Source organism: Elgaria multicarinata, chromosome 8 (assembly GCF_023053635.1).
Source record: "Elgaria multicarinata webbii isolate HBS135686 ecotype San Diego chromosome 8, rElgMul1.1.pri, whole genome shotgun sequence".
In the NCBI taxonomy this organism is placed as follows: Eukaryota; Metazoa; Chordata; class Lepidosauria; order Squamata; family Anguidae; genus Elgaria; species Elgaria multicarinata.
In genome coordinates, this window is record NC_086178.1 from 66,016,003 (window position 1) to 66,029,056 (window position 13,054).

A 13,054-nucleotide genomic window follows, 5' to 3' on the forward strand; every position below is an offset into this window, starting at 1 on the left:
ACCTTGCCAAGATTCTAAGTTAGCCTCATCACAGCTGTATGTAATGTAGATAAGAATTGTGTAGATCTGTATATAGTTTCTCACTTTGTAAAATGGAACTGATCACTGCTTACTGATCACTGCTTACTGATCACTGCTCTATGATCACTGCTCTCTGTGTATGCCTCAGTGTGCTGATCTGAACTGATCTGAATTGGACTGCACAGAAGCCTGAAGGAAATAAACCAGCTCTGCTGTGTAAAACCTGCGTGATGTGTGTTTGTTTCTGAGCACAAACAGAGTTCCAGAGAGAGAAAAGTTCTGGCACAATAACCCAACAAAGGTTATGGGCCCAGTCCAGTCCAGGCAGCCTAGAGCCAGTCTAGTCCAGTCCAGGAAGCCTACGCCAGCCTAACCCAGGCAGAGGAACCAGAACTTGATGGGAATGGTGCAGTATCAGAACCAGAACCAGGAGTCTGCTAAAACAGAAAACTGTTGATGAAGGAAGACATCAAGCTAAAGCCAGTGCTGCAAAGTGAGGAAGAATCTCAGTCGGCTGACTCTGAGGAGGACTCTGAGCAGGAGGACGGTGAGATACAAATTCCTAAAGCAGAGGAAATGGCAGGAGCTAATATGTCTGGTTTGCATCAATTGTTAGAAAAGCTGAATGACTCTAACTATGCATTATGGTCTTACAAAATGCAAATGTATTTGATTCAGGCTGAACTGTGGTATGTAGTCACAGAGGATCCACCAAATAGAGCAGATCCACAGAATGCTAAATGGTTTAAGGACGATGCAAAAGCAATGGCAGTTATTGCATTAGCTGTGGAAGACTCTCAAATTTCCTTCATTCAGTTTTTGAATACCTCAAAAGAGTGCTGGAATGCGCTACAAGCTGTATATCAAAGAGAAACAGCGGGCAGTAAAGTAATTCTAACCCGGAAACTGTATGGAATGAAGCTGAAACCAGGGGAGTCTATGTCAAACCATTTGAAAAGCATGAGAGAAATCTTCAATCAACTCAGGGCACGAGGGATGGAGTTTACAACTATACACCAAGTCTATGTGATTTTGTCAAGTCTTGATTCATCGTACGACGCGGTTGTCACCATGATAGAAAGTCAAGAGGAGAAAAATTTAACCCTCGAGTATGTAGCTGGAAAACTACTGGAAACCTATGAAAGAAGACAAGCTTCAAAACAACAGAGCCTTAAACTTCCTGTGGCTGAATTTCAACAAAGCCATAAATCTTCTGACGTGGTGGCTGCATTAAAGGCAAGGAAATGCTTTAATTGTGGTTCCACAGAACACTTAAGGTGGGATTGCAACAAGAAGAAGAAAAAGCAGTTGACAGCAAAGTGGAGAGAAGAAAACAACATGAATGAAGCTGAATCAACAAAGAAGTGTCTTCTAGCAAGAGTCAAAGAGACAATGAATCCTTGGTTTTTGGACTCTGGGGCTTCAATAAGTATGGCAAAAGACAAACTTTCATTTGTAACCTTGGAAACTTCTACTTCAAAGCAAAAGTGTGTTACCCTTGCAAATGGAACAAAAATCCAGATTTGTGGTGTGGGTAATGTATATTTTGATTGTCTGGGAATTGAACTACAAAGTGTTTTATATGTACCAGAATTGGAAACAAACCTTCTAAGTGTGTTTCAGTTAACAGAAATGGGGTATGAGGTTTGTTTTACTGAAGAAAATTGTACTATAAAACAGGGAAACAAGGTGTGTGTGCAGGGAATAATGAAAGAATCTTTGTATGTGATTAATACTTGTACAGAAAATGAAGTTGTAGCCAGCAAAGTCACAACAAAAACAATAGCCAATTGCAAACCACACCAAGAGTGTATCCATTTAACTCATAAAAGGTTTGGTCATGCTAACTATAAAACAATTTCTAAGATTCCAGAATTGTGTGAAGGGGTGAAAATCAAACCATGTTCTAACTATGTAGAATGTAATGTATGCAGTGAAACCAAGTGTCATAAGTCAAACATTTCAAAACATAGTGAGAGAACAACAAAAAGAATTTTTGAATTAATTCATGCAGATCTTGCAGGTCCTTTTGAGACAAGTCAAGGAGGAAACAGATTTTTCTTGTCTATTGTTGATGATTACAGTAGATTTGGATTTGTGTATGTGTTAAAACAGAAGAGTGAAACTTTTGGAAAGTTCAAAGCGTTTGTTAAGTGGAGTAAAAATAGATTTAAAGAACCTATAGCTAATCTAAGAACAGACCGGGGAGGTGAATTTCTTAGCAACCAATTTAAAAAATTCCTCAGTGATGAGGGTATACAACATGACCTTACTGCTCCATATTCACCATTTCAAAATGGAGTTGCAGAAAGGAAAAACAGAACCTTGCAGAACATGTTAAGAGCTCTATTGAAAGAGTCAGGATTGTCTAACCTGTTCTGGGCAGAAGCTTTGTCCACCTCAAATTATTTGTTAAACAGGCTTTACCACTCTGTACATGAAAAAACCCCATATGAAATGTTTTACAAAAGAAAACCTAGAGTGTCACATATAAGGGTTTTTGGAAGTAAATGTTTTGCTCATATTCAGAAAGAAAACAGACCAGGAAAGCTAGCTCAAAGAGGTTTGGAATGTAAACTGTTGGGATATGATACACAAACAAAAGGCTACCGTTTGTGGTCTCCATATCACAAAAGTGTAATTGTGAGCAGAGATGTAGTTTTTCATGAACAAATGCAGGAAACAAAACAGTATGTAAGTTTGCCTGTAGAACAGAAAGCTGTAGAAACAGAAGAAATTCCTGAACAATCTCAGCAAGAGAGGGAGGGGGAAGAAACTGTAGAGGAGGAAACTATGCCTGTAACTATGCCAAGACGATCAGAAAGGGAACGCAAAGCTCCAATTCGTTACTCAGATGAATACCAAAGCAAACAGGTTTCTCATAGAGCTTTACTAATAGCCTATGAACCTACTTCATTTGAGGAAATTCAGGAAATGGAACCTACAGAAGCTCAGGGCTGGCATGAAGCAATGTCAGAGGAAATCAGAGCAATGGAAAAAAATGAAACGTGGGAGCTAGTACCTTTACCTGAAGGTCGTAAAGCCATTACCAGTAAATGGGTATTCAAAGTAAAACAAAATGAGAAAGGACAGGTGGAATGTTCAATGGTAAAACACAAAGAGATGCTTTTAAAGCTGGGTCTCAGATTGTAACACAATTTAAACAACATGCGCAAGAGGAGGACTGTTAAGTATATGAAAAGAAATACTTGCTTAGTCATTAAAATTGTGTGTGTATGGCTATCTCAGGGTTAAACAGAGAAAGTCTATCTGTGGGCAATTACCTTGAGATAGAGGCTGTTCTGGGAACCTTGCCAAGATTCTAAGTTAGCCTCATCACAGCTGTATGTAATGTAGATAAGAATTGTGTAGATCTGTATATAGTTTCTCACTTTGTAAAATGGAACTGATCACTGCTTACTGATCACTGCTTACTGATCACTGCTCTATGATCACTGCTCTCTGTGTATGCCTCAGTGTGCTGATCTGAACTGATCTGAATTGGACTGCACAGAAGCCTGAAGGAAATAAACCAGCTCTGCTGTGTAAAACCTGCGTGATGTGTGTTTGTTTCTGAGCACAAACAGAGTTCCAGAGAGAGAAAAGTTCTGGCACAATAACCCAACACAGAGGGACTCTGTGAGGCACCCACTAACTTATACAACAGTAGGATTGAGTTGGAAGAAAGAAAGGCCTCAGTGGGACTCAACAAGCCTTATAGTCACATAGGCCTAATTTACACCCGCCATTTATCCCAGGGTGGCCATGGGGTCATCCCTGCAGGTCCAAATGATGCACAGCTGATCTCGGGGTGAACTGAGGACGACCTCTCAGTTCTCCCAGAATATCAGGGACTGCCTTTGTCCCAGTTTTTTCTTCAGTCTTGAGACAACCCCTAGATCTGCGGGCAGTGTGGCTCTCGCTCCCAGGGTCCCCTCTCTTCCCCGTGAGTAGCAGGGCTCAGAAAATGGACAAGGAGCTGTGTGGGGAGAGTCCGTGGGCATCAGGGGTGAGGGAGAGAGCATTTTCACCATGTTTGCGATGGCTCTCAGCGCCTTCCAGCACAGTGTGTGTGTTTTTAAAAATCATACCTTCACGCAGGATCATGCTCGTGCTGTTGCGCAAATGTCTCCACTTGTAAAAAAAATGGCACCCCGGAACAGCCCTCCTTACTTCCAGGATAACTCGCTGTTGTGTGGCCCCTGAGGGACAATCCTGGAAGCGCAAACCCCCGTAATCATCCTTCCCCACTCCAGGAAGGCCTCCAGGTGCAGATTAGTCCATAGAATATAGAAGGATGGACTTCCAGACCTTGTGTGTGAGAAAGAATCTGCCAAAAACTGGACCTTGCTAGGTGGGCTTGAGCAAATAGTAATTTTAACAGCATCAGGTCCAAAAGACAGAAATAGGGAATGGTTGTTCTTCCCCAGTGCATCATCAGTTTCCCCTCCTTCTCTGCCTGACCTTGGAAATAGGACTTCCTATATAAAGTAATAGGGGCCAGAGGGTGAATGGGTTGCTGTACCAGAAACAGTTCCTAAATGTTGTCTCTTAACTGTTAAAGCAGCAGTTGCCATCCTGGGTCAGCAGACAATGGCACTAGCGGGGCAGTAAAGTCCTTCACAAGTTGCAACATGCTAACACTTAGTGGGTTCCCTTAAGGACTGGCCAGACAGAACCACAAAACATACACATACAACGTGATTTAGTTGATTGGTCCCAGGAGAGGATACGACCTACTGGTACTTATTGTGGCTCTGTTCTGGAAGTGGGATGTGGCTTGTCATGAAACCAATGCAGGCTTCTATCCTTGGATTCTAGCTGAACATGTTATGTGGCACAGTTCTGCATATTCATCCATTATTATAGCCCATAATAATCTAATTTAGAAAAGGAATGGGTTTTATAAAAGGAGTGTTTGAGGTTTTTTGTTTTGTTTTGTTTTTGAAAATGAGTGTTATATAACAAGATTGTATCATATACCAGGGCTGCAGTCCAGAAGGACCTACCAGAGTAGGACATGTATGCACATAAATGGCCTTCAGAATTGTAGCTTAAGAACTACATCCAAAGGAAAATGATACAGCGGCTGGTTCAAATGCTTGAAATTCCTCCCACATGAAACAGCTGCATGAAGGAAAGAAGATCTGTTCTGGCAGGCTCCTGGGTGAAAGGCAGTGCTTTTGGGGGGACAAAAAATCAATCTTCCCCAATCAGTTACTTTCCAGATGAGTTTAACTACAGCAACCATAATCCACCAGCCAGCTTTATGGAAGAATTATGGGAGTTGTAGTCCAACACATCTGGAGGGTAACAGGTTGGGGAAGTCCGATATATAAACAAGCACTGCAGCTGAAAAAATACTACTACGCTCATCTGACTCACCTTCAGGAAACTGCATGTGCAACCAGAGTGCACTAGGATAGATATTAATTTCTTTCTGCAGCTGCAACCAAGGGACTATTTTGAATGGAGGATTTAAAACATTGGAACCAGCCCAGTGGGATACATTTAACAGGTTGGTCAGCTGAATATCTATGTACACACTTCTTACAGGTGATGATGATGATGATTCCCTTGCCCTATCCCAAAGTAATTCATTCTGAACCATAGCAATATCAAGCTTCTGGCCAGACAATCTTAACTGTTTGTTGGAGAGGGAATCCAATGATAGTGCACCGATCTGGGACAACATCTGTCAAGGCTAACAATTAGGCAGACGGTATCACAACACTGACACACACACTGGGACACAGAACACAGATGCCTACTGGAACTCAGTTGCCTTGGTAGAACCAAAGCAGAGGTTAGCCAAAGGAGACAGCAGGATGACAGAGAAGTATGGCAGGAAGAACAAGATGAGAGCAAACTGCAGCTCTATTGAAGTGGTGGTGGATACACTTCCCCCATACCAGGAAGTCTGGGTGGGTCAGGCTGGGTGAGGGACTGTCAAGTCTATAGCCAGCATTCATAAGCCTGTCAGACCAAGAAGGATCAGCCCAAGACCTTTCTCGCAGCAGAGAGAGAGAGAGAGAGAGAGAGAGGGAGAGAGAGAGGAGGGCAGAAGAGAGCTTGGGAGAGAGAAAGTTGGCAATGGATGATTTTACCCCCACCCACCCCAGCTGAGACCCAAGCTACGGCAGCAGTGGCACAGGCTGGGTGCGACAATCCCAAACCTTTTATGCCAAACCCTATGTAGATAACACTTTAGATTTAGCCTAGCTGATGATTGGTTGTTCTGTCTTATTAGAAAGTTGGTTGCAAGTTAGCTCACCTGTTTACAGACATCAAGTTAGAATCCTGGCAAGCAAGCTATAATAAACACATTTTCCAGGCAACAAATGTTTATTGAGTGTCTAGACTCACACTGAGAATGTTAGTTAATTCACTTTAATTGGAATGGGGGGGGGGGGAGGTCTCCATTGTGTTCTCTGTTCACAAAAGGGTGCCATCTAGAATTTAAAACTTTGCATTCAGCATCTGGGGTTGCACATGTGACTCAGGCTGGTTTCAGTCTGCAGATGAATTCCTTAACAGGTGTTCCACACAGTCAGCTTTGATAGAAGAAATCTCCTGTTTAGAGAACTATGAATCCAGTCTTCCTTTCCCTGCTGCCTTTGGGAGGTAATTAGTTCTATAAAACCTGATTTGGCAAATACGGATCCTTGCATGCAGCAGCATGTGCATAGCCCATTGCTGCACACAAAGGTATTTCAGTGGGTGAAATTGTGAAATGCTCCCATTTCTTCCTTTCTTGAAAAATACTTTTCTAGCTCACAAGGTGATGGGGAAAATCTCAGGGTGGGTGAGAGAAGTCACTCACATGGAAAAGCAAGAAACAAATTAAAAGGGCGGCATTATTTGGAATCATGGAGCCATGCAGCCTCTTTGCATTTTCAGAACTGAGAAAGATATTTCTGAATTTGAATGTCAGACCTCACACTACAGTAGCACATTCATGGAAATGCACCATTACACACCAAAATAGCAGCAGGCCTGCTCACTATTGCACAAGAATGACTCATTCAGCAGGTATCCCTGTTTTCATCTGTCGGAAGCTGAAGGCGATGACTTTTGCAATAAGCACCACTCAGAATACTAATCAGCTGGTGCTACTGTAGCATTCTGAATGAACAGCATACTTTTAGAAAGACACTGCTGCATGCATATCTACCTGATTTTTTTTCATCAGAATGGGCCATTCACACAACTTTTAAGAGATGATTCATCTCAGGCTCTATCTGAGAATTCAGTCTCAGCTCACAGATTACTCTGAGAAAGTTGCATGACGAATTCTATTCTAATGATTCCACAGGAATCATCCCTAAAGCCATCCTGGGCAGGCTAAACATTACATCAGTCTCAAAACAGTTGGAAATTATACACTAATTTATTTGAGTTCACAGCATGCCCCATCCCGATGGGGCAGAGTGAATAACAAAAGATTACAAGACAAACATCAAGATACGCCTCTAAAATTCAGTTACAATCCAATTAAAATACCTAAAGAACAAAACAGCAGCTAACATTCCCAACCACTAATCAGCCACCACCACCCCACAAGCCAACCCCATCAGAAATACACTGGTTGCAAATCTACTGAAAGTGATACTCAGCTTTAAAAACAACATTATTTTGTTAACTAATTTAAGTCCTCAGATGTGCTTTCTATCTTAGAATAATTAAGGTAAATGTTATATATTGCTAGAGCAGAGAAGCTTACTGGTTTCATTCATTACAGGAATTAACAGCACAATCCTAAACGTGTCTACTTGGAAGCAAATCCCATTTATTTCAGGTATGTGGGTACAGGATTGCAGTCTAAAATTAAGAACATAAGAAGAGCCATGTTGGATCAGATCAAGGGGCCCATCTAGTCCAGCACACAAAGTGCCCAACCAATATTTTAGGAACATAGATAGCTGACTTATACTGAGTCAGATGACTGGTCCATCTAACCTATTGTTGTCAAAACTAACTGGCATCAGCTCTCTGGGGTAGGACAGATTTTTTCCCCTGTCCTATCTGGAGATGCTGACAACTGAGCCTATGACCTTCTACATGAAAAGCATGTGCTCTACCACTGAGCTAAGTTCACTCCGCATTTTATGGGCATATGGTGTCCTTTCTTTATCTTATGGGAATATGTTTAATATGCAATACAAATTTGCCACTTGGATATCACATTTTTATTATTATTATTATTATTATTATTATTATTATTATTATTGATTTATAGAAAATGTAAAGACCAACTATTTTAGCAACATAGATAGCTGACTTATACTGAGTCAGACCATTGGTCCATAGCCCATTATCGTAGACACTAGTGGGCAGTAACTTGTAAGGCTCCAATAGGAAAGGAATCCTTGGCCAGGTGATTGATGAAGCTTCTCTATGCGCTCCTTGTCAATCCCAGAGAGGAGACTCAAACATATGGGTGAAAGCAGAAGCCCACAAACCTTATTTTCCTGCCTATATTGTTGTCAGCCATTTGCCAATGCAGGACTTCACATCTATCCACATAGCCTTCCTGGTCCCTCTGCCATTGCTGGCTCCTATTGGCGAGCTGCCTTTCCAGCTGCAATTGCTGCATCTCCCACTCTTTCCTCAAATACAAGTTGTCATACATGAGAAGAATGTGATTCTCTGTTCCCACAGTGCCTGAACCAAAGAGAAGAGCTACTTTCCAATTCAGATCAGATACTGATGATGATGATAGCAAAGACTCTACTTCAAAGGAGAATGCCAGCCCCACACTTCAGACCTTACACACCTGAATCCTCATTTTTAGAAAAGGAGATATCTGAATGTGCATAGGAAATAACACCAGCTAAGAATGACAGCTGACATGGCTGGGCTCTCTTGAAATCAATGTAAACCCCAAGTAAGCTACAACTAAAGTAAGGAATGGATCCTCAGAGGGAATGGAATATGTCACACAGAGAGAAATGAAATGAGGTGGTTTATATTGTTCTTTCTGATTTATTATTTTAAATGTTACTTTTAATGCTTCTTATAATATGATTTGTATATATTCTGGTCACAGGGAGAGAAATGGGTTAAACTGCTCTTTCTGTTTTATTATTTTTAGTGTAAAATCTTGATATTTGCTTTACTATGATTTTAATATATCCTGTTCACTGCTTTGTAAAAGTATTGCTGTTCTGAATGGCTGCTTATAAGCCTGTTAAAAAATATTCACTGCATTGAAAGAGAAAAATGAAGGGGGGACAGCAATGACAGACCATGAGTGAATGGAATGACAATCTGGTGTGTGTGTGTTGAGGGGGGGGAGTCCTTTGCATTGGAATGACAGGATTGGGACCCTCTGTGTCCATCCTTGTGCATGAACCTGCAACACATAGATCCCCACCTGAAACACAGAGATCCAGTGGAGGCTGGTGGCTACAATGTCAAAAAGGCGGTAAATCCACTCCAGGTTTCAGTCTGAACCAGTCAGAATTTTAAAGGAGTTAAAGGAGTCCTGACTGGTTCTGATTGAAACCTGGAGCAGATTCACCACCCCACTGACATCACAGCCACCAGCCTCCACTGTACAGATCCCCACCTGCAACACATGCTGTAACAAGATGTATATAAATATGTGAGTGAGGGACGCCAGAATAATGCAAAAGATAAACAGAGACCTTTATTTATTTATTTTATTACATTAAATCCCACATTTGTTTTCATCTTGCAAGGATCCAAGGCGGCTTGCATGGTCCTCTTCCTTTCCATTTTATGCTCACAACAACCTTGTTGAGAGTCAGCAATTGGCACAAAGTCACCCCATGAGCTTTATGGTCAAGTGGGGATTAGAACCTGGGTCTCCTGAGTCCTTGTCCAACACTCCAACCACTACACTGTACTGGTACTATCACTGCTGAGCAAGTGCAAGACAGGGGAAGGCAGATCACTCTCTTCTTAGGGCTGTGACTAGCTCTGAGATGTACAAACACAAACAGAAGTAATAATAAAGATGGAAACATTCTCACAAACAAATAATATGAATGGTAGTCAATAGCAACGCTGATATTTGGCCACCCATATGGATGCAAACATGCTAAACTGCTGCTTTTGACATTGCCATAAAGGTGTAAAATGGGCCAATATATAAGAGCCCTAAACTGCAGTTCTGCACCCACTTTCCTGGAAGTAAATCCCACTGAACTCAGTGGGCTTTACTTCTGAGCAGAGATGTATAAAACTGCACTATGCACACACCCATAGTTCCTGCAAAATCCAGATTCAGAAAGCACCTGCCAATTTCAAACAATTATATGTTCAGATTACACATAAATGACAGCTTGGAGAGGTTGACTGAATGACTGATTGTCTACACCGGAGCAAGCACGGCACACATGAGAGGAGCCTTGGCCATCAGAGAGTGGCAAGTTTGTTTTCAAAGTTAAAATGATACATGCAGAGAGCCAAATTCTCAGGTATTGATGCAAACTGGCCTCACTGGATTGCACTGCCAACTGGTCTGACAAGCTCCTAAACAGGTTCAGTGGGAAAACATTTCTTTATTGTATTTAGATTTCTCTCCTGCTGGTGGCAATGCATCCTTATCTCATTGTATCTTCTCAACAGCCCTCCAAAGTCAGATAGAATGCATGATAGCAACTTCATCACTGAGCAGAGACTGGAATGTCAATCTCCCCCACACTGGGACGCGAAAAGAACTTCCTTCACCGGGGTTAAAAAGGAATAAAACCCCAGCACAATCCTATGCAGGTTTTCATGCTGTTTGATGCAATTTCATTCCAGATAAGTTTGGCTAGGATTTCAACCTTAATATCTTTGCAAAACAGCAAATATAAATTTGCTTGTCCGTGCTGAGCAAATCTCATTAGGTTCAGAGAGAGAAAGCATGCCTTTACAGGGCTTCGTGTCAGGACTGCCTCTTTATGATACCAGTCCTGGATTCTTCAAAGTAATAATAAAGAAAAGTGCTTCTGAGAACGTGCAGAGTACCTTTTCCTCACCAGGGACTAACCACATCTGTCCCCGTGCCATACCTTCAGGATAAGGAGCAGTGCTCCCAGGGGGAAAGGGCATGAGTTCCACAAGTGCCTCCCTTTTTTTATTATTTATAGAAATAGAGCACTTAGAGCACTGCTCCCTTAACTACTCAAAAGGGCTTTAAATCATTTCTTTAACACGCTCAACTCTTACCCGCCTCCCTCAGCCACTCCTTCCCAGTTCTTCTTTTTTTTTTAAAAAAAAAAGTATATTGACTCCCCAGCATAATCTTGCTGACGAGGGAGATTGCAAGCTAAAGCCAGAAAGTCTGCAGATACTTTAGTTATTGCTCAGATCCAGTAGCAACATATATCCTCTATGGTTACTCCCTTTCGGAGGAGCAGCGATTCCCCAGGAAGGAGAAGAAAGTGTGGAAGCCCTTTGAACTATCCGTCAGACACACGCAGTGTGCGTGTCAGGTGCAGGTCTGCGACCCAGCCCCGCTTCCCGGCAGCCTGGCTACAACCCGAGAGCAGCTTCGCGTTCACTTGCTCATCACCTTTCGATCTTTAAGGCATCTGATGGTACCCTCACATGTAGCACCCGCACAGATACACAATTTCTCTCCTTCCTTCCAAAAGGAAGCCAAATATTTTCTCATCTCTCTCTCTCTCACACACACACACACACGATTCGTCGCTCGCCGATCACTAAAATCCTCCTCAAAACGGCACCATCAAGTCCTTCCAGACGTCCAGGTCTGGGAGGAGGGCTGGGTTCTTTGCTTCGTCCCACCGCTTCTGAAAACGCTTCCGTCCGATTTGGGAACGCCAGGACGCACCGCCACTCTTAGGACCTGCCCCAACTCGGCCGCTTTGATGGGACCCCAGCCCCGCAGCCCCTCCACGAACCCACCCGCCTCGTTTCTGTCCCACGACTGCCCGTCGCTTGCGCGCGCGCGCGCGCGCGGCGCCGAACTCCACGGCTCAGCCCACGCGCCCATTCAGCGCTGCCAGAGATCGGCGTCTGAGGGAGAGAAACAAAACCAGATTCCGCCACCAAACGCCGCGCTCGGCGCCTTCGGCGGCTCCCGTTGGAAACGCCCGAGCGAGGAAGGCGTGAAGAACATGCCTGGTGCGAAAGTCACCGGCGACCCTTTCGGAAGAGGCGCCGACGCCTCCCCTTTCCCACGCCCGGGAGACAGCCAGGGGGAGAGAGAGAAAAAGAGAGACACCATCTTCCCTTACCTTTATATTTATCCATCCTGCGAATTTTAATATCTCTGACTAGATGGCGCAGAGAGCCCTTCGGCTGGGCGGGGGGCCTGGGTTCCTCACGCGCTCCCGGAACTTCTTCAGGATGCCTCCCTGCCTCCCTCAGCCGCGCGCGCCTCCTGCCTCCTCCCTCGCCAACGCCGGGCTACATTTGCGCCTCGGCGGGATCTCTTCCCTAGCTCAAACGCCCTCGCGGCCCGGCTCTCCGCTCCCGCGACTCCGCCCCTTTCGGTGAGATCACCCTGGGCGGCGGGACGGACTGGGGCGAAGGAGCAGCTCGAGGCCGGGGGTGTGGGGGGCGGAGTGGGGAGCGGCCGGGACGCCGCGGCCGCTTTCCCGTCTCGAAGGGGAGCTTGTCGACGCGCGCGCAGCGGGAAGGACTGCTCCAACCACAACAGGAGCCTGGATGGATGGAGTTGGTTGCGGGATTGGGAGAGGTGGCGGCTTTCTCCTCCTCCTTCCCCTCCTCGCAGTGCGGGGAGAAGCCAACGCCTGGAAAACAGAGGAAGCGGCTGGGAAGAACATAAGAAGTGCCAGGCTGGATCACACCGAGGGTCCATCTAGTTCAGCACTCTGTTCACACAGTGCCCAACCAGCTATCGACCAGCACATGGCACAGCAGCACCCTCCCACCCATGTTCCCCAGCAACTGGTAGCACATAACCATCAGGGCTAGTAGCCACTGAAAGCCTTCTCCAGGAATTTATCCAACCCCCTTTTAAGAAACCCATGGGATCCCTCTGTGCTAGAGAAGGAGTAACAGAGACCCACATGAGAGGGTGTGAGTGGAG

The 13,054-nt window shown here is 44.2% G+C and overlaps 1 protein-coding gene across 2 annotated transcripts in view; it reads right to left on the reverse strand.

Moving 5' to 3' along the window:
• The window catches only part of AFAP1L2 (actin filament associated protein 1 like 2), a 114,154-nt gene extending 101,849 nt beyond the window's left edge, over window positions 1-12,305 (reverse strand). For both annotated transcript variants that reach the window (XM_063132694.1, XM_063132695.1), the window contains exon 1: window positions 12,237-12,305. In XM_063132694.1, the coding sequence (XP_062988764.1) occupies window positions 12,237-12,252 (16 nt within the window). In that variant the 5' untranslated portion in view covers window positions 12,253-12,305. The remainder of the gene's footprint in view (window positions 1-12,236) is intronic.
• Window positions 12,306-13,054: the final 749 nt, after the last annotated feature.